Consider the following 23,565-nt stretch of genomic DNA (forward strand, 5'->3'; position numbering starts at 1 on the left):
TGTTACCAGACTCAATGTTGTCTGTCCTGTTAGTGCCGGTCATTAAGGACAAAGCTGGTAAAGTAGGCAGCCTAAATAATTACAGGCCCATAGCTTTAGCCAGCATATTGTCAAAAGTTTTAGAAAGAGTTCTTCTGGATAGAATAAATGAGTTTGTTAACTCCACAGATAACCAGTTTGGCTTTAAAGCTAAACATGGCACTGACTTATGCATATATGCCCTAAAGGAGATTGTAAACAAATATAGAGGCAAAAACTCTTCAATCCTTATGTGTTTTATTGATGCTTCCAAAGCCTTTGACCATGTTAATCACAGAAAGCTGTTTGGTAAAATGAGTCAAAGAGGGGTGCCTAAATACTTTGTTAGAATTCTGGCCTACTGGTATGCCCACCAGACTATGCAAATAAAATGGGGCAATAGGGTCTCAGCCCCATTTGGGGTTAGCAATGGTTTTAGACAAGGGGGAATTTTGTCCCCAGTCCTTTTTAATCTATATTATTGATCTGTCTAAACAATTGAAAGCCTGTAACACTGGGTGCGTGATTGGTAATATTTTAGTGAACCATATTATGTATGCAGATGATCTTGTGGTCTTTAGTCCATCTAGCGCTGGTCTCCAGCAGCTCCTTACTATATGTTCTGTGTTTGGTGTGGAACATGGCATTAAATATAATGCTAGTAAGAGTGCTGTTATGATCTGTAGAACCAAAGAGGATAAATGTCTAAAATATCCTGATTTTAAATTCTGACAATAATCTTAGTGTCTGTAATAAGGTAAAATATCTAGGGCATATTATTACAGAACAAATGACAGATGATGAGGATATTTATAGGCAACGACGCATGCTGTATGTACAGGCGAATATTCTCTTGCGTAAATTTGGTGCGTGTGCAGATGTGGTGAAGATGTCGCTATTTAGAGCATACTGCACACCACTCTACACTGCGCACCTGTGGTCGAACTATGGAAAGACAAGTTTGCAGAGACTAAAGGTGGCATATAACAATGCCATGAGAACACTGCTAAGGCAACCTAGATGGTGTAGTGCCAGTAATATGTTTGTGGCTGCAGGAGTCAGTACTTTAGAAGCTATCCTAAGACATCACATGTATAAATTCATTTGCAGGATAAATGACTCTAAAAATGTAATTATTGTGGTCTTGACAAACATAAGGGTTAGCACTACACGCTACGAATCCCAGCTGTGGAGACACTGGTATCGTTGTCTCGTTGTAGGACATTGATCATTCTTATAATCTGAATTTTTAACTTATGTATTGTGTTTTAAAATATATATAAATTATGATGTGTTTATAAGTGATATACTAAGATTTTATATATATTTATGATATTTAATATGCAATGCATTTTTTAAATGTAATGTTGCCCCTTGTCTGGACCTCGAGTCTGTAATAAAGTATTATTATTATAATTAGTTTTTTTTAAATGGCTAGTTAATATGTAGGTAGTTGATTTTTTGCATATGGAGTTATTTATTGTCCTTTGCATAAGTTGGTGCATTCGGTGAGATAGTTAAATAATACTTTGGCTTTGGGCTTGTTTTTCTTAGTTGAGCTCTTATCCTGGAGTATTTGCATGTACTTTGTGTTTTAATTGTAATAATAATGGTACAGTTGGAGCAGAACCTTCCTGCTCTCATTTTCATTGCCCTGACTAATTGGTGCCCCATACGCCTTCCTAACCACATTATCTACCTGCACTGCCATCTTCAAGGATATTTGGATTTTTACACCAAGATTGATCTGTTCCACAATACTCAGTCCCTACCATTAATGGTTGATATCTCAGCCTTATTAGTACTCCTAAAATGTATCTCCCTGCATTTATTAGGATGAAACTCAATTTTGCCAACACATCAATATAACCAAGACTATCTTCCACACTGTCAACAAATCCACCAGACTTTGTGTCATCTACGGACCTATTATCATCCTTCCTGCATCCATGTCCAGTCATTCACACATCTATGATACTAATGAAGGGTCCCAGTACAGATCCTTGGAGGACCACTAGGCACAGGCACCCGGTCACAAAAATAACCCTCGACCATCATCTGTTATATCTTATTGCTAAACCAATTTTGGATCCTATTTGCCTACTAGCCATGAATCTCATGGGCCCCAATCCTTTAGACCAGTCTCTCACTTGGGGCCTTGTCGAAGCCTCACTAAACCATATCTACTGCACTGCCCTCATCTTTATTACCACTTTAAAAAAAATGAATTCCATTGGTCAAATTAGGTCTGCCCTTGATGAAGTCATGCTGGCTAGCTCTGAATAGTCCTTGCTTTTTAAAAATAACATCCCTGCTATCGATATTAGGTTCACAGGTCTATAGTTACCCGGCTTTTCCCTGCTTTTGAGGGAACCAAAACACTGCAGATGCGAAATATCTGAAATACAAACAGAAAATGAAGAACGTGTTCAGCAGATCAGACGACATCTGTGGAGAGGATAAGCAGAGTTAAAATTTCGGGTCAATGACCTTTCCTTGAAACATGTCGGTTCTGATGCAGACAGGAAAATCTGGTTATCCAAAACTGCCAAATTCATCAGTGGAGCCTGAGGGTTGTAATGTGATATGTTGTTGGAAGACGAGGTTCTGTACTGTAAATGTATGTTGGCAGTAGAACAGTATAGGAGCTGGGATCAGAGCGAGTGTGGGTGGGAGAGTTAAAGTGACTGGCAATTGTAAACTCATTATCGCCCTCGACCTTCCTTACATTTTATAACTTATTTGGTTTTTCATTTTTTTAAATTCTGATAACAAGTCATGGCCCTACAATATTCTCTCCATATATGTTATCTGAATTATTGAATGTCTCTAGTGTTCTGTCTTTATGACATGACTTAATGTGCCAGTTTCTGCGTTTAGCACTCTGGTTTAAAACCCAGTTACCCTCGGGGAAGTCCCACGAGTAACTGTGGAACACTGTGATCCATGTTAACCTGCAATGCACCAGGAGCAGCATTGCATGGGAATCGCATATCGTATTCAACTCCTGATGTTAGATCCCTTCACTGGGACGAGACAGGAAGGTCATGGAAATGGTTGTTTACCACTTTATAAGAATTGATGTTCAATTGCTTTAAGCTGTTATGGAATAGGAATTTCAGGCATAAATATTGTTCCTCGTCTACCCTAACTTCAACAGTCATATTGCTCCATCCTTCATCAGATAGACCAGATAGATCTGAAATCAAATCAGTTACACAAAGCAACAGCCAGTGCGTTTCGAGTGAACTTGTGAGGAAAACTATTTTGGAGAGGCAACATGGTTGAAATAATTGTACTTGTGCTTCAGGTGATTCATGCAAAAAGAATCCCATTCACCGGAGTTCAGCTTGGATTGTTCAGGATTGATGCTGGAACTGTTCATCAGCAGCCTGGTAAGCACATGGCCTCAGCGATGTTTCACACTGTCTCCCCAGTACACCACAGTAGCTTGTCACAATGTGGCCCAATGCCTTTGCATGAATTTAGCTGTGGGATATGTACAGGCGGTGGGGTGTGTGTGTGTGTGTGTGTTTCTCACCTTTGTGCATGGAATTGGAAATGTTGCCATATGTAAACTGAAAACAAGGCTGCGGACTTTCCGTGACTGCTTCTGGATTTTGTTTAGTATAGAGATAGTCTGCGGCAATCAGCTAGTTCTATCCCACACACTAGGGACAATTTACAGAGGTCAATTTACTTACAAACCTGCACGTCTATGGAATGTGGGAGAAAACCGGAGCATCCGGAGAAAATGCACAAGATCACAGGAAGAACGTACAAACTCCACACAGACAGCAACCTTAGTTAGGATTGAACTTGGTTCTCCAGTGCTGCAAGGCACTGTGCTACTGTGCAGTAATATTTACTTTAATCTATTAATGTTTAAATAAATACATTTTGCAAATATTCCCGCTTTGCAGTGCCTGTTCTGATGCTGCTGCTTAATCCTAACAATTGGATCATTCCAATTGCAAAAATTGTTTAGTTCAACCAATGATTTTGAATGATACGAGGTAACCTTTATCAGCCCAGCCTCATTCATTCAATATCGTTTCTTTCATTCTGTGTTTATAATTTTATCTACATTGCACTCTGCTCATTCCAAATTGTCCCTGAAATTTAGTAGCTTACTTTCATAAACTTTGAGAAATTATCAATCGTTCTATTTTTTTCCAGATCATGGTTTTTATCAGAAATGGGCTATTCTGACTGACCCAAAGGACACTAAAAGTGGCATCAAAGGTTTTGTGAAATGTACAATTACGGTGATGGGGAAAGGTGATTTCCAGGCGATGGTGCCGAGTGTCAGCACCAAACAGGATGACGACGTTGAAAAGTGAGTAAAGGGCCTGTCCCACGGGCATGCGACCTGCATGCGGCAAGCACGACCTAACGCTTGAGCCGTACGGCCTCGCGGGGCTGGTCCCACTTCGATCGCCGGAGCTGTATGGAGTTGTGCGGAGCTGGTCCCGACATCGCGCTGGGCTTCGAAAAACTGACCGTGTTTAAAAATTCCTCGCGGCAACGGCCTGCCGGCCCACAGCCGCCTCAACGCCGTGTCACTCACTCGACCTGGCTCCCACTTCTGGTTTGGTCGCGCTTGCCGCATGCAGGCGCATGCTGGTGGGACCAGCCCTTTGGGTCGCGCTTGCCGCATGCAGGTCGCATGCCCGTGGGACAGGCCCGTGGGACAGGCCCTCAAAATGTCTGCCAGATCATTAGCAAACACAGACGTCTCCTGAGCTGGAATTGTGGTGCAGTATCTACAGACGTCTCATTCTGCCAGAGGTCCATCCAGTTCCCCTCGACCGTAGATAGACACAAAATGCTGCAGTAACTCAGCGGGACAGGCAGCATCTCTGGAGAGAAAGAATGGGGACGTTTCGGGCCGAGACCCTTCTTCAGACTGAGAAACAGGGGAGAGGGAGACACAAAGATAAGGAAGTGTAAAGTGTGAAAAGGAGATATCAAAAGAGATGTGGTTCAAGGAAAATGTTGAATAATCATTGTTAGCTGAGAGAAGGTGTCAACAAAGCAAACGGATATAAAAATGTAATCGGGGGGACCTCATTGAAACATACAGAATAATTAAAGGCTTGAATAGAATGGATGTGGAGAGGATGTTTCCACTAGTGGGAGAGTCGAGGACTAATGCCCCTGTCCCACTTAGGAAACCTGAACGGAAACCTCTGGAGACTTTGCACCCCACCCAAGGTTTCCATGTGGTTCCCGGAGGTTTTTGTCAGTCTCCCTACCTTCTTCCACTACATGCAACCTCCGACAACCACCTGCAACCTCCGGGAACCGCACGGAAGCCTTGGAGAGGGCGCAAAGTCTCCCAGAGGTTTCTGTTCAGGTTTCCTAAGTGGGACAGGGACATTAAGGTCACATCCGCAGAATTAAAGGACGTTCTTTTAGGAAGGAGTTGAGGAGAAATGTCTTTAGTCAGAGAGTGGTGAATCTGTGGAATTCTTTGCCACAGATGGCTGTGGAGGCCAAGTCAGTGGATATTTTTACGGCAGAGATAGATTTTTGATTAGTACAGGTGTCCGATGTTATGGGGAGAAGGCAGAAGAATGGGGTTAGGAGGGAGAGATAGATCAGCCATGATAGAATGGCAGAGTAGACTTGTTAGGCCGAAAAGCCTAATTCTACTCTTTATGTCACTTATGACCTTATGACAGTCAGTCTGGTCTGAGAACTAGGAAGACCTCCACCATTACACACGCATGCACATTCACTTTCATCTTACAGCAAGATAATCTGAGGACCCTCCCCCTCGTCCTGAAGTAGAGGTCCAGTTAGTTCCCCTCCATCCATGTTTGTTCATCTCCGACTCCTTGACAAGGGTGGTGCTATAGTGGTTTGGCGACCAGATCCTTGTCTTATAGAGGCCATATACCAACTCTCAGATGTTGAACAAACCCTGCAAATGATGGGTATGACATGCTGTGGCAGAGAGATAGTTCAGAGGGAAAATGAAGTAGATAGTTTAGTGACGAATATCCCCTATGCTCCCAATATCTGAGGCAGCTCTCTCCAAATTCCTTCAGTTCTGTCATATCTCTCCTGGGCACATGCTTCTCCATTGCCGAGGATGACAGATCAGTTTGTGTACCTCGACCATACAAGCGACCTCGCATCACAGCCACACTGGTAATGGGAATCCGCCATTACAAAATAACAAATGACTACCCACACATTTAAGAGATGCAATAAAACTCAACCTGACAGAAATTAGATTCCAAAGATTATTGGACGGCAGGGTGGCATAGCGGTAGTGAAGGGCCAGTCCCACTTAGGCGACTTTTTAGGGGAGTGCAGGAGACTCTCTGCACTCGCCACATGGTCGCTGGTAGTCTCTGATGAGTCTCCTTCATAGTCGCGAGGAGTTTCCGCATTCTGGGAACGAGTCGCCGCCTCAGTATGGTCGCAGCATATTTTTCAACATGTTGAAAAATTTTCCGCGACGAAAAATTGGTCGCCTGGTACAATGTGAATGTGTCAGTGAACACTTATCATTGTGTTTAGATCCAGGGACTCCTGTATCCATCATTTCTCTTCCTCGTCCTCAGGCCTACATCTTGATTTCTCACTCGCATTATTTTCTATTGCAGGAATCTCTTGCTTCCAAAACTAGTGCCGCTTGAGAGGCCTTGGGCCAAGTTCTACATCAAGTTGTACAAGGCAGAGGACCTGCCCAGCATGAACTCTGGCTTCATGGGGAGTCTGTCAAAGATTCTGGGTGAAAATAAAGTTTTCATTGACCCTTACATCCAAGTCACGTTTGCGGGGCAGCAGGTAAAGATTTCAAATATATTCTTAAAAATTCTGAGCGGAGCCTCAACATTATTTCTCATCATTCTCTGCTCCCCAGGGATGTTCTCAGATGACATTAACTTACAAAACTGATGGCTGGTAAATGACAACTGGTCAATCAGAGTTGCCCAAAAGGCCATCGTGTTCAAACCCTTCTTGTGCTCTTTATCAGTGAAATGTCCCAACGTGCCCACTAATCAAGCTTGCCTGGGCAACCCCTAATGGCTACATCACTTGTGTTATTTAAAGAGAAACATGATTTTTGCCCCGAGGGGGAATCTTCCAGGTTCTGTTGGCAGTTTTTAGAACCACAGACCCTCAGCAGGTTACAGCTTCCAGAGACCTCCACTATATCAGTGACTAGGCAACTGCTTTGTCCACTATGGCCACCTGCAGCTCCTGGTTCCCAGCCATTCCCCTTCCCATTCCCACATTGACTTGTCTGTCCTCAATCTCTACCCATGCTAAAACTGAGGCTAAATGTAAACAAAATAAACAGCAGCTCGTATTCCGTCTGGCCAGTCTGCAACCCAATAGCATCAACATTGAGTTGTCCAATTTTAGCTACTCTGCACCCCTTCTGCCCCTTCCTCCCTCCTCCTATCTCCCCTGGTCCTCCAACACAGCACCTTCTTCCCACAATATCTTCCCCAGTCCTCTTTAAACCCTGCTTCTTCCCACCCCCCCCTTCCCCATCTATTCCACCTACCCATCACCCTGCACTCCTCCCACTGAACCAACACTCCCACCAACTGCTCACCTCTCCCATCCCTCTGTCATTCGCATCTCTTTCAGTTCCAATCTTCACCTTTCTTTTCCTATTAGATTCCAGAACCCGCAGCCTCTGGTTGTCCAGTGATCACCTCCTTGCCTGGGTGGTTATCTCCACCTTGACTGTCATCAGCTCCTCCTCACCTGTATTCACCTGCCGCTTGTTGGGTCTTGCCCACCTCTGGACTCCGTTATTGAGTTCCATGTTGTCGTTTCTGCAGGGAATTCGACAACCGCAGGGATTTGGTCCTTGCCGAAAGTAACATTTTGCTCTCAATCACAGGGAGAAACATCAGTGGATAGCAACACGACAAACCCAGTCTGGAACGAACAAATCACTTTTGTTGAGATGTTTCCTCCACTTGCTCGACGTATCAAAATTCAACTTATCGATGATGCTAATATTAATGATGTTGCTATAGCAACTCACTTCCTTAACCTACACCAAATATCTGATTCCAGGATAAATGGTGAGTATAAGGGGCTAATTTTTGCTTCCGTGTTTCTTTGTGAAATTTCTAACGGATTGGAGATGGGGCAGCACTCAACCAGAGGAAACCAAATTGGGCAGGTGATGGAAATGCCAGTAGAAAGAACACTGTGGGACAGTGACCAGTATTCTAAAGTTTCCAGTTAGATATAGTAAAGGGGCTGTCCCACTGTACGAGTTTACCCAAGAGCTCTCCCGAGTTTAAAAATAAACCAATCTCGTGGTAAGCACGTAGAATGTACGTAGTGGGTACGTCGGAGCTCGGGGACGTCTCTTAGCGGCTCGTGACGCTAACGGCTGGTACTCGGGAAACGCGGTAAGCTCGTGAAGACTAGTGAAGATTTTTCAACATGTTGAAAAATGTCCACGAGAGCCCCGAGTACCTACGAGCGGCCATTACCGTAATTCTCTGAGTTCGAATCGGGGGAAACTCGGAAGAACTCTTGAATTAGCTCGTACAGTGTGCCAGGCTCTAAAAGGATAAGGTCCCTGAATTGGGGAAAGATTGGTTTGAGTGGACCTGGAGTCTGTAGACTGGGGAGCAGATGCTTTTGGATAAACCAACTCTCACTGACAAGTAGGGAGTCAGTCGGAGTTGAGGGCCAGCATGTTCGGGTAGGGGTGAATGGCAAAGATGGCTAGATTAGGAAACATGGAAGGACAAAGGATATTGAAGGTTCAATCAAGATAAAAAGCAAGTGGCAGGAGGTACGGACAACTGGGATTGAGAGAGTCTCTCTCTCTCTCTCGAGGAATATAGAATGCGTTGGTGGCGGCACGGTGGCGCAGCAATAAAGTTGCTGCCTTGCAGCGCCAGAGACCCGGATTTGATCCTGGCTATGGGTGCTGCCTGTACGAAGTTTGTACCTTCTCTCCGTGACTGCGTGGGTTTTCTCCGAGAACTTCGGTTTCCTCCCACACTCCAAAGACGTAAAGCTTTGTAGGTTAATTGACTTGGTATGAATGTAAAAAAAAAATGTCCCTAGTGTAGGATAGTGTTAATGGGCGGAGATCACTGGTTGGTGCAGACTCGGTGGGCTGAAAGGCCTGTTTCCACACTGTATCACTTAAGCTAAACTAAACTAAATGAAACTCGGGGGAACAACACTAGGAGCAAAAAGGGTCACAATTATCTATGGCAAGTAAGATTAAGGGGATTTCTATGATATGCTGTAAAATTGTCAGGAACAAGAGTTGGGAAAGAGTGGGTCCCTCAACAAACACATGGGTAATCTATCTGGAGACAGTCACAAGAAGAAGGACATGGGTGAGTAAATGGAGGGAAAGCTGGATAATCTGGAACGGGTCCGTATTTAGAAGGAGAAGGCGTTAGATGTTGTGGAATGCATTGGAACATAGAACAGGACAGCACAGGAAACAGGCTGTGTTTAAGAAGGAACTGCAGATGCTGGAAAATCGAAGGTTACACCAAAAAGCTGGAGAAACTCAGCGGGTGCAGCAGCATCTATGGAGCTAAGGAAATAGGTAACGTTTCGGGTCGAAACCCTTCCGGGTTTCGGCCCGAAACGTTGCCTATTTCCAGAAGGGTTTCGGCCCGAAACGTTGCCTATTTCCTTTGCTCCATAGATGCTGCTGCACCCACTGAGTTTCTCCAGCACTACCACAGGAAACGGGCCCTTTGGTACATGATGTCGGTGCCCAATTTGATGCCTGTCAAATTAATCTCTGCCTGCATGTTGTTGATATCCCTCTGCTATTATTCTCTCATTGGTAAGTTCTGGTTACTTCTCAGCTGGTTTCTACCCAACCTTCGGCCCAGCGTGGGTCTACCTCTACGGCTCTCCGCAGAATTCTGTGCTCAGGGATGCCCATCGGGACCTGAACGAGGGCCTGGGTGACGGGATATATTACCGAGGACGAATACTTATGGCAGTGTCAGTCGACGTGTTCAGCTCCATCTCAGCCGTTCAAACCGACAAAGGAAGAAACGCCAAAAGGGGCTTGAGCAAATTCAAGAAAAAAAGCAAGAAATCCAAGTCGAAGACAAAAGAAGAGAGTCAAAAGCAAAATGGTGATGAAGATGGAGCTAATGCCCTGGAGCAGCCGACTGCGATGGAAGTGAGCGTGGACTCGGTTCACCCTGTGCCAGAAGTAAGTCCAGAATCAACATGAATGTGAAGTTCTTGCAGTGCAGGGATTGTCAAGTCACAGAGGGATTTAGAAGCATAGAAACATAGAAAATACATGCAGGAGGAGGCCATTCGGCCCTTCGAGCCAGCACCCGCCATTCATTGTGATCATGGCTGATCGTCCCCTATCAATAACCCGTGCCTGCCTTCTCCCCATATCCCTTGACTCCACTAGCCCCTAGAGCTCTATCTAACTCTCTCTTAAATCCGTCCATTGACTTGGCCTCCACTGCCCTCTGTGGCAGGGAATTCCACAAATTCACAACCCTCTGGGTGAAAAAGTTTTTTTCTCACCTCTGTCTTAAATGACCTCCCCTTTATTCTAAGACCGTGGCCCCTGGTTCTGGACTCGCCCAACATTGGGAAAAAATTTCCTGCATCTAGCTTGTCCACTCCTTTTATAATTTTATATGTTTCTATAAGATCCCCCCTCGTCCTTCTAAACTCCAGTGAATACAAGCCTAGTCTTTTCAATCTTTCCTCATTTGACAGTCCCGCCATCCCAGGGATCAATCTCGTGAACCTGCGCTGCACTGCCTCAATCACAAGGATGTCCTCCTTCAAATTAATGGCTGAAGCCAGAGGAAGGGGGCAAGTTACTAAATGAGTACTTTGTATCAGTATTGGCCAAGAAGGAGTAGGAGGATAGTGAGATCAGGGAAGAGTGTTGCTGATGTTCTAGAATATCTTGATATCAAGAAGGAGGTAGTGTTGGATCATAAGTGATAGGAGCAGGATCAGGCTATTCGGCCCATCAAGTCCACTCCACCATTCAATCATGGCTGATCGATCTCTCCCCCCTAATCCATTCTCCTGCCTTCACCCCATAACCCCTGAAGAACATTAAAGTGGATGAGTCCTCAGAGCCTGATGGGATCTATCCTTGTATAATGGGGGGAGTACAGGTTGGACTATCCTGGGACCTTAACAATATTGTTCAATCTCGGTAACATCTCTGCTCGTACAGAGCAGGTGGCTGAGACCTCTTGAGCTGGCCAACATATCCACCACCTCCTGATCCTGCTACCATCCCTGTTGTATCGAGAGTGGTATCTCACAGCTTACACATGGTGACTGCCTGACAGAGGCACCTCTCCTGTTACTGATGAGTACTGATGATTGATGATGTAGGCTCTTTGATTGTAGCAGCGATGGATGCCTCAAATGTTAGACCGCATGCTGCAACTTGTTCTTAAGGCTATATAGCCACTTGATGTAATTCAATGGTAATTTATTGCTATGTTGTTTTTCAGGCTGTTACAGGTGAAAAAGAGGAATTCCTTCTTTTTGCTGCATTTTTCGAGGCCACTTTGATTGATCCATCTGTCCGCTCACGACTTCTCAGCTTTGAAGTGTCCATAGGTAGGAACATGCTTAGTTACAGAGTCACTGTGCCAAAATATGACAAATCTTTCAGTTTTGTTCCTGGTGTCAGAGACTTGTCGTGTCAGTTGTAGGTAACATCAGTGCTATAAAAGTAATGCAGCATTTGTCTCTTAATGAGAAACAAAGTTTAGCAGAAACTTAAGCCTTAATGACGCCACAAAACGTTTGAAAGTAAGTAAGTTTATTGGCCAAGTATTCACATACATTGAAAATGCCAAATTCAATCAGTTCAGCTTGGTTTGAAGGTAGGGATTAAGTTAGGGATGGGTCAGGCAGGACTGGTGATGTGGCCTGTAGCATCTTCATACAGACATCAGAGCAGTGACTACCTTGAACAAAGCCCAGTGCCTTGTGTGTGATGGAACAGGCAGAGCAAGCAGGAGGAATTAAATCTGAAGCGTGAGGTGATGTGTACAAAATCACAGGCAACAAGGTGTTAGTGTAGGAAACTTTACCCCATAACAGTGGCAGCACAGTGGCATAGCGGTAGAGTTGCTGCCTCACAGCGCCAGAGACCTGGGTTTGATACTGACTAGCGATGCTGGCTGTACGGAGTTTGTATGTCCTCCCTGTTACCGCTTGAGTTTCCTCTGAATGATCCGGTTTCTTCCCACATTCTAAAGACGTGCGGATTTGTACGTTAATTGGCTTCTGTAAATTGCCTCCAGTGTGCGGGATGAGAAAATATGATAGTGGTCGGCGTGGAATCGGTGAGCCAAAGGGCTGGATTCCACGTTAAATCTCTAATCTAAACAGAGGTGTCCAAAGTAAGGTGGCATAAATTTAGGATGAGGGTTAAGAGGTTTAGAGGAGATGTGAGGAAGAACATTTTCATCAAGAGGCAAGTTGGAATCTACCCAGTGCCTGGATGGGCAGCAGATGCTGATAGTTCACAACATTTAACAAGCATCTAGGTATGGGAAGTTTCAGAGGTCGGAAAGAAATGAGAGAGTTCAGGGGAATGGATGGGTGCAATGATTCGAGGGAAGATCAGGACTAGGGCTTGAGAAGATGCTGGGTTCTGTGTCAATCAGTCACCTTGTGTAGCTAAAAAGTCTCAGCATTGACGATGCGTTGGGAAATGGGAAAGTGTTTCCATGTTTTATGTCAGTTTTCCAGGATCTGCAACATTTCATTTTTTTTATAAAACCAGAAATGTGCAAAAGTCTTATTGTACCAATGACATCGCATTCACATTATGCTATATAAAGTGGAGGCAGAGGAGAGTGCAGATGTTGGAATCAGGAGCTAATCTGATGTAACATTAATGGTTCCGTTCTGTCCCCAGATGCTGCCTAACCCACAAAAGTCCCTCCAACAATTTGCTTCTTGCATGCTATTCAAAGTATGTGACATAGGTTGTGTGCAGTTCTGGTCACCCCATTACAGGAAGGATTACACAGACAATGTTGGTGACGTCAGCAAACCTACCCACCAAACATGTCCAGAAGATAGACACAAAAAGCTGGAGTAACTCAGCGGGTTAGACAGCATCTCTGGAGAAAAGGAATAGGTGACGTTTTGGGTTGGGACCCTTCTCCAGACTGAGAGTCGGGGCAAAGGGAAACATTTATGTCCAGATCATATTTATTTATTTGATTCTTTATTTCGAACAGAATAAAAGAATAAAAAGCAAATGTGAAACAGCATACAAAAAACAAAACAAGAATATTTGTAAAGTGTCATAAACAATATCTATAAATAAATGAAATTGTATGTGTCCGAAAAGGAGCAGGAAGAAGCCAAAGCTCATTAATTCCCACCCCTTATTCAACTGCTTATAATTACCTTAGTCAAATTTAGCAGCTATATGTACACCATATGTACACCGGCAGCGATATGTACACCAAATTATTTACATTCATACGCTAATCAAATATTTACAAAGCCATACAAAAAAGAGAGAAAAAAATAAAGAAAAACTCCTCACATTCTATGTATCTCTTAGTCATAGATACAACCCATCATCCTATAATCACCCTTCCCAATACAATCAGTATAACAAATAGCCCACTCACAATCACCTATCCTCATCCCAATATCCTTTTAAAAACGTGTTTTTGTACATTTTTTTAAACTGAATTATGTTTGTGCTAAGTTGTATCTCCTGCTCCAGACCATTCCACAAATTCACCCCACAGATAGCTATGCACATACTTTTAAGAGTTGTTCTGACATTGAGTTTTATATAGATTCTATATATGTTGTCCTGTAATCTATGAGGGCGGAGCATCAGTCGGAGTATGAAGGAAAGCTGCTCATTGTGAATATATTTTGCAGGAAACTGCGGCAAATTGGTAGAAGTTGTGACAAAAAAGAAGAAAGAAGTTAAAGTGGAAGAGAGTGAAGAACATAAATCGTTGCTGGAAACAGGAGACTCCGAGGATGAATTGGAGAATACTGAAGTTAATTTATTTCCAAAAGATAACTCATTGATACCACCCAGAAAAGCCGAGAACACAGAATATGACAGGTACACTTGAAAATTCATCAAATAATCCCTTTTAAATATTATTTCAACCATCACAGTGTCATTGCAGGTCAAGGGAAGGTGTGTAGGCTTTTCCTGTGGAGATTGCTGCAGCATTAAATGGGAAATTGGATCAATATCTCAACTTTATCACAGTGCTGTGCAGGCATGGGCTATTAACCATATAACCATATAACAATTACAGCGCGGAAACGGGCCATCTCGGCCCTACAAGTCCGTGCCGAACAATTTTTTCCCCTTAGTCCCACCTGCCTTCACTCATACCATAACCCTCCATTCCCTTCTCATCCATATGCCTATCCAATTTATTTTTAAATGATACCAATGAACCTGCCTCCACCACTTCCCACTGGAAGCTCATTCCACACCGCCACCACTCTCTGAGTAAAGAAGTTCCCCGTCATGTTACCCCTAAACTTCTGTCCCTTAATTCTGAAGTCATGTCCTCTTGTTTGAATCTTCCCTATTCTCAGTGGGAAAAGCTTGTCCACATCAACTGTCTATCCCTCTCATCATTTTAAAGACCTCTATCAGGTCCCCCCTTAATCTTCTGCGCTCCAGAGAATAAAGACCTAACTTATTCAACCTTTCTCTGTAACTTAGTTGTTGAAACCCAGGCAACATTCTAGTAAATCTCCTCTGTACTCTCTCTATTTTGTTGACATCCTTCCTATAATTGGGTGACCAAAATTGTACACCATACTCCAGAATTGGTCTCACCAATGCCTTGTACAATTTTAACATTACATCCCAGCTTCTATACTCAATGCTCTGATGTATAAAGGCTAGCATACCAAAAGCTTTCTTTACCACCCTGTCTATATGAGATTCCACCTTCAAGGAACTATGCACGGTTATTCCCAGATCCCTCTGTTCAACTGCATTCTTCAATTCCCTACCATTTACCATGTACGTCCTATTTTGATTTGTCCTGCCAAGGTGTAGCACCTCACATTTATCAGCATTAAACTCCATCTGCCATCTTTCAGCCCATTCTTCCAAATGGCCTAAATCACACTGTAGACTTTGGAAATCCTCTTGATGGGGGACGATCAGCCATGATCACAATGAATGGCGGTGCAGGCTCGAAGGGCCGAATGGCCTCCTCCTGCACCTATTTTCTATGTTTCTATGTTACTGCGTTTCATTTGCTAACATGCCAATGTTTCCTTTATTTCAGATCCTATTGTTGCATTCCATACCTTTATGAGAAACCATGTGTGTATGTGTGGAATTGTTGGGAAGACTATTCCTGGCGCTTGTATAACAGCAATGTACTTGCAAAGGTAGCAGAGAGACTGGTAGGAACATTATGAATACTTTGCCACCTTGCTCTACTGCACTTGAACATTTTTAACCTAGTGGTTAGAGGTTTTACAATTAGTACCTTGTACTTTCTGAAGAGTGCACCAGGGACTATTACTGGATGTAGTGACGGTCTTTACGACGTCTCAAGGTTTTAGTCCTCGATAGTCACTAATATGCTGGCTATGGTGTATAAGGTAATCTTACACATTCTACAAGCTTTGCACCTGGCATTCAAAGCCATCACTAGACAATAGGTGCAGGAGTAGGCCATTCGGCCCTTCGAGCCAGCACCGCCATTCAATGTGATCATGGCTGTCAAGGCGTGACAATTAGTACCCCCTTCCTGCCTTCTCCCCATATCCCCTATTTTTAAGAGCCCTATCTAGCTCTCTCTTGAAAGCATCCAGAGAACCTGCCTCCACCGCCCTCCGAGGCAGAGAATTCCACAGACTCGCAACTCTCTATGAGAAAAAGTGTTTCCTCGTCTCCGTTCTAAATGGCTTGCTCTTTATTCTTAAACAGTGGCCCCTGGTTCTGTCGAAAGAAGAATATTCCAGAAACACTTGATTATTAGTTCCTTTATTGTAGTAGTAGTACAAAACAGTAAAATCACTCATAAAGACTCTTTCTTGTATGAGTACATCGTCTTCCAGCATATATACGTGTCATTCATACTCGTGATCATGGCTGAAAACTATGTCTTCACCAAACTAAACTAAAACTATCTGGGCGTCTGCACCGGAATCCTAGCCACGAACACACCCCAGACTACGTATAAATCCCACCCACATAATTACAGGCAGATAAAATTAAAGGAAACTGGATATAATTATAATATAGTGAGTGAAGCTTAGTGGCTACTGCACTGCAAGTTGGGCAGTTTTTACATTTATCAAGCCTATTAATCCAAGTCAATTAACCTACAAACCTGTGCCTCTATGGAATGCGTGAGGAAACCAAAATCTCGGAGAAAACCCACCTAGGTCACGGGGAGAACGGACAAACTCCGTACAGACAGCGCCCGTAGTCGGGATCGAACCCGTGTCTCCGGTGCTGCATTTTGCTGTAAGGCAGCAACTCTACCTCTGCACCACTGCGACTGCAAAAGCAAATACATTTACGGGGCAGCTAGTGCAGTCATATATTCAGCTTGGGTGTCCTGTCTGAAGAAGGGTCTCGACCCCAAAACGTCATACATTCCTTCTCTCTAAAGATGCTGCCTGCCCCGCTGAGTTACTCCAGCATTTTATGTCTACCTTTGGTGTAAACCAGTATCTGCAGTTCTTTCCTACATATATGTTTAGTTTTGTGTTCAGATTTGACCATTCTCCAGCTTTCTAAGTTAATTCACTGGGACAAAGTGGGAATAAACAAGTGGAAGAGGGAAGCGGGTGCCGTGGCACTGATCTGAAGAAAGGTCCTGACCCAAAACATCACCTGTCCATTCCCTCAAGAGATGCTGCCTGCCCCACTGAGTTGCAGCAGCCTTGTGTTGTATCACGTGACGCAGCGGGTCAGGCAGTCCCTTCCATTCCAGCAGCAGACTCAGTAATGACATGAGATGGTGGGGACGTTGGAACAGATGCAGTGACAGAGTCCCGTGTCAGTGCAGCACTTCCAGTTCTAATGAGACAACCATGTTAAGGGCCTGTCCCACCAGTATGCGATTGCTTGCGTCTAGCGCGACCAAACGGAAGCGCAGTTCACGCTAAATTAATTTAAGTCAAACTCACCAATCAGCTGGGCTGGAGGCGGGCCGACTGAATTTGGACGTCGCACGGCGTCGGGGTGACATCATCGTGCAACGCCACGCGCTAGGCATTCGCCGTCGAGATGCTGAGTATGCCCTCAATGCCCCTGCAAACCTCGGACAGTGCAAGATTTCTGGAGCCCCACGTGATGTCGGGACCAGCCCCGCACAACTCCATACGCCTCCGCCGATCGGAGTGGGACCGGCCCCGCGACGCCGTACACCTCAAGCGACCGCGGTTGGTCGCGCTAGACGCATGCTATCGTATGCTGGTGGGACAGGCCCTTTAGTTTCAGCCTGGTGGTGCATTTTAGCATCTGTTCATGTGGGTGACCCGGGGCAATCCACTGGTTATTGTACATCCATAATTGCCCCCAAACTCAGTGTATGCATGGCTGTCGGATGAAGTGCAGCACTTTGGAGTAGCTTGAGTATCTCGGTGCCGGTGGCATGGTCAACAATCTACACTCCATCTCCCCAACCTGAAACATCACCTATTCCTGTTCTCCAAAGATGCTGCCTGACCCACTGAGTTACTCCAGCACTTTTTTTTTTGTAAACCAGCACCTGCAGTTCCTTTTTTTTCTCTCCATGGTTAATACGTTTGTGGATGACAGCGGGACTTGCACAGTAAATGGCAGGCCCTACGATTTTAATTCTATTTTTGTTTTTTCCAAATACAGGAGGATGGGCTGGATGAATTGTTTCACATGGTGAAGAGACCAAAGTCTAATCCAGACGATTACTTCACTCAAGTCTTGAACGAGTTTGTTGCTGGCTGCAGGTTTTGATTTGTTTTGTCACATATATATATAAATGAGACAAATCTCTCTTTAAGACTGTCGGGGTCCTTGGACGGAGTCGAGGGGGGAGGTGTAGGGACAGGTGTTGCATCTCCTGCAGTTGCGGGGGAAAGTACCTGGGGAGGGGGTGGTTTGGGTGGGAAGGGACAAGTTGACCAGGGAGTTGCGGACGTAACAGTCTCTGCGGAAAGCAGGAAGGGGTGGAGATGGGAAAATGTGGCTAGAAGTGGGATCCCGTTGGAGGTGGCGAAAATATCGGAGGATTATATGCTGTATGCGACGGCTGATGGGGTGGAAGGCGACGACAAGGGTAACTCTGGCCTTGTTACGATTGGGGGGAGGGGATGCAAAAGCGGAGCTGCAGGATATCAAGGAGACCCTAGTGAGAGCCTCCTCAATGATGGAAGAGGGGAAACCCCGTTCCCTAAATATGGACTACATTTTATCTGTTTGCTTTGTTGTTACCTTCTCCCAGCTAACAATGATCTATTCTACATTTTCCTTGGTCTCTATTCCCTTTGTCCTGTTTTCACACCTTGCACTTCCTTATCTTTGTACCTCCCACTCTCCTGACATCAGTCTGAAGAAGGGTCACCAATTCTGGCTCTGTAAGCAAGGAAATGGAAACACATTGCAATGATTTCAAGATGTTTCAAATTGGGCCAAAGAGTCTTTTGTATAATTCAGCTTCTTAGCTGAGGGCCTTGTTTATTTACTTCTTTTTTTTTTGTCATAGACAATATCACATTTATGCTGATAAGAAAACCATGAACCGGCCGAACAATCTGGATAGATCTCGGATTAAGAGCTTGAAATGTAACATTGTAAGTGGGCGAATGCAACCTGTCTCAAGACTACCTTAAATCTGTGTTTGTTTGTGTCTCAGTGAACAGGTGATCGCTGTGCTTCTCACTAGCTGTCTATTGAGGCTCTAAGTCAGAGAGTCATAGAGTTCTACAGTGTGGAAACAGGCCCTTCGGCTCAACTTGCCCACACCGGCCAACATGTCCCAGCTACACTAGTCCCATCTGCTGGTGCTTGGTCCATATCCCTCCAAACCTGGCCTATCCATATACCTGTCTAACTCTTTCTTAAATGTTGGGATAGTCCCAGCCTCAACTCCCTCCTCTGGCAGCTTGTTCCGTGCACCTACCACCCTTTGTGTGAAAAAGTTACTCTTCGGATTCCTATTAAATCTTTTCCCCTTACCTTGAACCTATGGCCTCTGGTCCTCGATTCCCCTACTCTTGGCAAGAGATTCTGTGCATCTACCCAATCTATTCCTCTCATGATTTTATACACCGCCATAAGATCCTCCTGCGCTCCAAGGAATAGAGTCCCAGCCTACTCAACCTCTCTCTATAGCTCCCACCTTCTAGTTCTGGCAACATCCTCGTAAATCTTCTCTGAACCCTTTCCAGCTTGACAACACCTTTCCTATAACATGGTGCCCAGAACTGAACACAATATTCTAAATGTGGTCTCACCAACGCCTTATACAACTGCAACATGACCTCCCAACTTCTATACTCAATTATATAAAGTTAATGGGGTGTGGTGTGAGGATGATGCCAGGTTTGGCAGTGATCCCACCAACACTGGCAGTTGGGTGAACCCGCAAATATTTTATTTACGGTGGCAAGAAAGTCCAGAACCACATGGTCCATCATTTATGGGCGATTGTTTGTATACATTGGGTATGCAAGCACAGAATCTCACTGTCACGTCACATGTGACAATAAAGTATTCATTCATGCACAGTGAAAAGCTTAAAGGGCCTGTCCCACGAGCATGCGACACCATGCGGCAAGCGCGACCTAACGTGGTCGCTTGAGCCACACGGCTTCGCGGGGCCGGTCCCACTTCGATCGCCAGAGCCGTACGGAGCCCCGACATCCCGCGGGGTTCCGAAAAACTTACCGTGTTCAAAAATTCCGGGCGGCAAATGCCTGCCGGCCCGCAGCTGCCTCGACGCCGTACGCACGCCTTGACGCCGTATGTCATGCGCGAACTTCCCACGGACTTCGCTCGAACTTCACGTCACTCACTCGACCTCTGCACGGCCCCCGCTTCCGGTTTGGTCCTGCTTGCCGCATGCAGTCGCATGCTGGTGGGACCGGCCCTGTACGGGGATCACTCGACCTCCATATAAACATATAACAATTACAGCACGGAAAGAGGCCATCTCGGCCCTACAAGTCCGTGCCGACACAACTTATTTTCCCTTAGTCCCACCTGCCTGCACTCATAGCATAACCCTCCATTCCCTTCTCATCCATATGCCTATCCAATTTATTTTTTAATTACCTCCATGCGGCCCCCGCTTCCGGTTTGGTCCCGCTTGCCGCATGCAGTCACATGCTCGTGGGACAGGCCCTTTAGTTGCGTGCTAACCAGTCAGCGGAAAAACAATACATGATAACAATGAAGCTATTCACAGTGTACAGATGCATGGGAAAGGAAACAACGTGAATAATGTTAGTGATCATAGTTTCAGTAAGAAATATTGCTGTTGTGGTAGAGATTTAAGTGTGGAGCGATTGTAATGCCTGACTACAGATCCACTTCTCTGACTAATACACAAAGAGTCGCCTAAATTGGGTGTCATCCTGGATCTCTTTCTCTCCTGCTTCTTCTCTCACCCACTCCCTTCTCTCTGGGTGGGATGCCTGGGTTTCATAAGGACTAAGTTGGCAAGGGTTCAGGTGGCCAGACCAATATCAGCCAGTAGCCGCCAATGATGCTGAAAGTTGGCCTTTCCTGGCTTGTCGGACAGTGATGGCGATCAGAACGGCATCTGAGGGAGGGGACGCTGACCACAAGTGATGTGGGCCAAATGTGGACAGGTGGGACAAGCGTAGATGGGGAATTGTGGTTGACATGGGCAAGTTGGGCCAAATGGCCTGTTTCCTTGCTGTGTGACTATGACTCTATAGATAGTTGATGGCATGTGCAGTTGTCAGGGCACCTACTTTACATGACTGGGTAGAGAAGTGGCAAATGACGTCCATCAGCATGTTGTTCAAGAAGGAACTGCAGATGCTGGAAGATCGAAGGTACACAAAATTGCTGGAGAAACTCAGCGGGTGCAGCAGCATCTATGGAGCGAAGGGAATAGGCGACGTTTCGGGCCGAAACCCTTCTTCAGACTGGTGGGGGGGGGGGGGGGGGGGGGGGGGAGAAGGAAGGAAAAGGGGAGGAGGGAGGAGCCCGAGGGCGGGCGGATGGGAGGGTGGGAGGAGACAGCTAGAGGGTTAAGGAAGGGGAGGAGACAGCAAGGGCTAGCAAAATTGGGAGAATTCAATGTTAATGCCATCCGGACGCAAGCAACCCAGGCGGAATATGAGGTGCTGTTCCTCCAGTTTCCGCTGTTGCTCACTCTGGCAATGGAGGAGACCCAGGACAGAGAGGTCGGATTGGGAATGGGAGGGGGAGTTGAAGTGCTGAGCCACCGGGAGGTCAGGTTGGTTATTGCGGACTGAGCGGAGGTGTTCGGCGAAACGATCGCCCAACCTCCGCTTAGTCTCCCCGATGTAAATCAGCTGACACCTAGAGCAGCGGATGCAGTAGATGAGGTTGGAGGAGATGCAGGTGAACCTTTGTTGCACCTGGAACGACTGCTTGGGTCCTTGAATGGAGTCGACCATCAGCATGTTGTACAGATCTTACAGTGTAGTGCCAGGCAGGGCAGGCCAGCTTGGTGTGGAAAGCCAGGTGTATGGCCAGGATCTTGGGGAGGAGAGTTTGATATGCTCTAATTGCCCTCATCAATCTATTAACCAGATAGCTCTGTAAATATTGGCATCACTCTGACAACCTTTGCCTTACTTGTCAAATAAATCCCTTTATGATTGTGGATGATCAGCCATGATCACAATGAATGGCTGGCTCGATGGGCCAAATGGCCTCCTCCTACACCTGTTGTCTTTGTTTCTCTGTCCCATTCATCCAGCCTCGCTGTAGCCTAACTCCAACACGTTTTCTCTCTTTCCCAGTTCTAACAAAGGGCCTTCAATCTGAAATGTGAACTCTTTTACTCTTTCCACAGATGACGTAACAGTTTCAATATGTGTTTGGAGACACACAATGAAACCTACCTTCTGGATATTTCATAAGAATGGGTTGGCTAATGCTGCAGACATTCTGCTTTGGATACCAACAAATTTCTTTTATTTCACATTTTGCAGATTAATTATGCCAAACAGGCACGAAGAATTCTGAAACGAAAGGGGAAAAATATCAAGTTGCACCTGGGAGAAGTACAAAAACTCCTGGAGAAATTCAAGAAACAAGTGGAGGAGGTGAGATTGGCACATTAGGAATGTCTCTGCTTCAGATCCAGAAATTGATGAGCTAGGAGTGAATCTGCAGATGGTGGAAGATTTATTTTAGCGGTGCTATAGTTCATGTTACGTCGGCACTTTGCAGTACAAGGCAATTTGTGCATAGACAACAGACAATAGGTGCAGGAGGCCATTCGGCCCTTCGAGCCAGCACCGCCATTCAATGTGATCGTGGCTGATCATCCCCAATCAGTACCCCGTTCCTATCTTCACCGCATATCCCCTGACTCTGTTATTTTTAAGAGCCCTATCTAGCTCCCTCTTGAAAGCATCCAGAGAACCGGCCTCCACCGCCCTCTGAGGCAGAGAATTCCACAGACTCACCACTCTCTGTGAGAAAAAGTGTTTCCTCATCTCCGTTCTAAATGGCTTACTCCTTATTCTTAAACCGTGTAGCCCTTGGTTCTGGACTCCCCCAACATCGGGAACATGTTTCCTGCCTCTAGCGTGTCCAAGCCCTTAACTATCTTATATGTTTACATTGACAAAAATAAAAGAGCAGGCTCTGAAGGTGAAAGGAAGTAGTTTTAAAGGGACACAAAATGTTGGAGTAACTCAGCGGGTCAGATGGCATCTCTGGAAAACACAGTTGGCCAACGTTTTGGATCGGGGAACCTCTTCAGTCTTAGTCCAGCACTTTGTGTCTTTATTGGTAAACCAGCATCTGCAGTTCCTTGTCTCTCCTGCGTTTTAAAGGGGATTAGAGGAGAACATTTATTTTGCCTGAGTTAGATATAATCGCTACTTTTAAGAGATATTTAAATTGACATTTAAACATGCATCGAAGGATTCGGACAAAATGCAGGCGAATGGGATGTGTTGATGGGCATGAAGGTTCGCAGGGATGTGGTGGGCTGAAGGGCCTAATTCTGTGCTACAGAATGCTGCTTTGATGAGCAGAAGATTTAGGAGCGAACTAACATTAAACGCAAGACATCCTGGAATTAGAAACTTCATCAAGGGCAAACAAATACCCGAAGCACTGAAACCTGAGGTACAACAGAGAACCTGTGGCCCAAAGAATGGGCAGTTAAGCCCCTGTCCCTCTTAGGAGTAAGACTGGTGTCTATTTAAGATCGCCCTTGTTTTCTCTCTCCTTCCCCTTGCCAGTTCTCCCACTAATCTTATGCCCCTGTCCCACTTAGGAAACTTGAACGGAAACCTCTGGAGACTTTGCGCTCCACCCAAGGTTTCCGTGCGGTTCCCGGAGGTTTTTGTCAGTCTCCCTATCTG

The 23,565-nt window shown here is 45.3% G+C and overlaps 1 protein-coding gene across 1 annotated transcript in view; it reads left to right on the forward strand.

Annotated features, from left to right (window-relative positions):
* Positions 1 to 23,565, forward strand: part of fer1l4 (fer-1 like family member 4) — a 118,680-nt gene that overhangs the window by 29,427 nt on the left and 65,688 nt on the right. The window contains exons 11-21 of the mRNA XM_055652728.1: positions 3,329 to 3,413; positions 4,198 to 4,357; positions 6,639 to 6,822; positions 7,895 to 8,081; positions 9,855 to 10,213; positions 11,505 to 11,613; positions 13,918 to 14,110; positions 15,309 to 15,429; positions 17,870 to 17,970; positions 18,726 to 18,813; positions 22,177 to 22,290. Of these exons, the coding sequence (XP_055508703.1) occupies positions 3,329 to 3,413; positions 4,198 to 4,357; positions 6,639 to 6,822; positions 7,895 to 8,081; positions 9,855 to 10,213; positions 11,505 to 11,613; positions 13,918 to 14,110; positions 15,309 to 15,429; positions 17,870 to 17,970; positions 18,726 to 18,813; positions 22,177 to 22,290 (1,701 nt within the window). The remainder of the gene's footprint in view (positions 1 to 3,328; positions 3,414 to 4,197; positions 4,358 to 6,638; positions 6,823 to 7,894; positions 8,082 to 9,854; positions 10,214 to 11,504; positions 11,614 to 13,917; positions 14,111 to 15,308; positions 15,430 to 17,869; positions 17,971 to 18,725; positions 18,814 to 22,176; positions 22,291 to 23,565) is intronic.

This window comes from Leucoraja erinacea, chromosome 21, assembly GCF_028641065.1.
Source record: "Leucoraja erinacea ecotype New England chromosome 21, Leri_hhj_1, whole genome shotgun sequence".
In the NCBI taxonomy this organism is placed as follows: Eukaryota; Metazoa; Chordata; class Chondrichthyes; order Rajiformes; family Rajidae; genus Leucoraja; species Leucoraja erinaceus.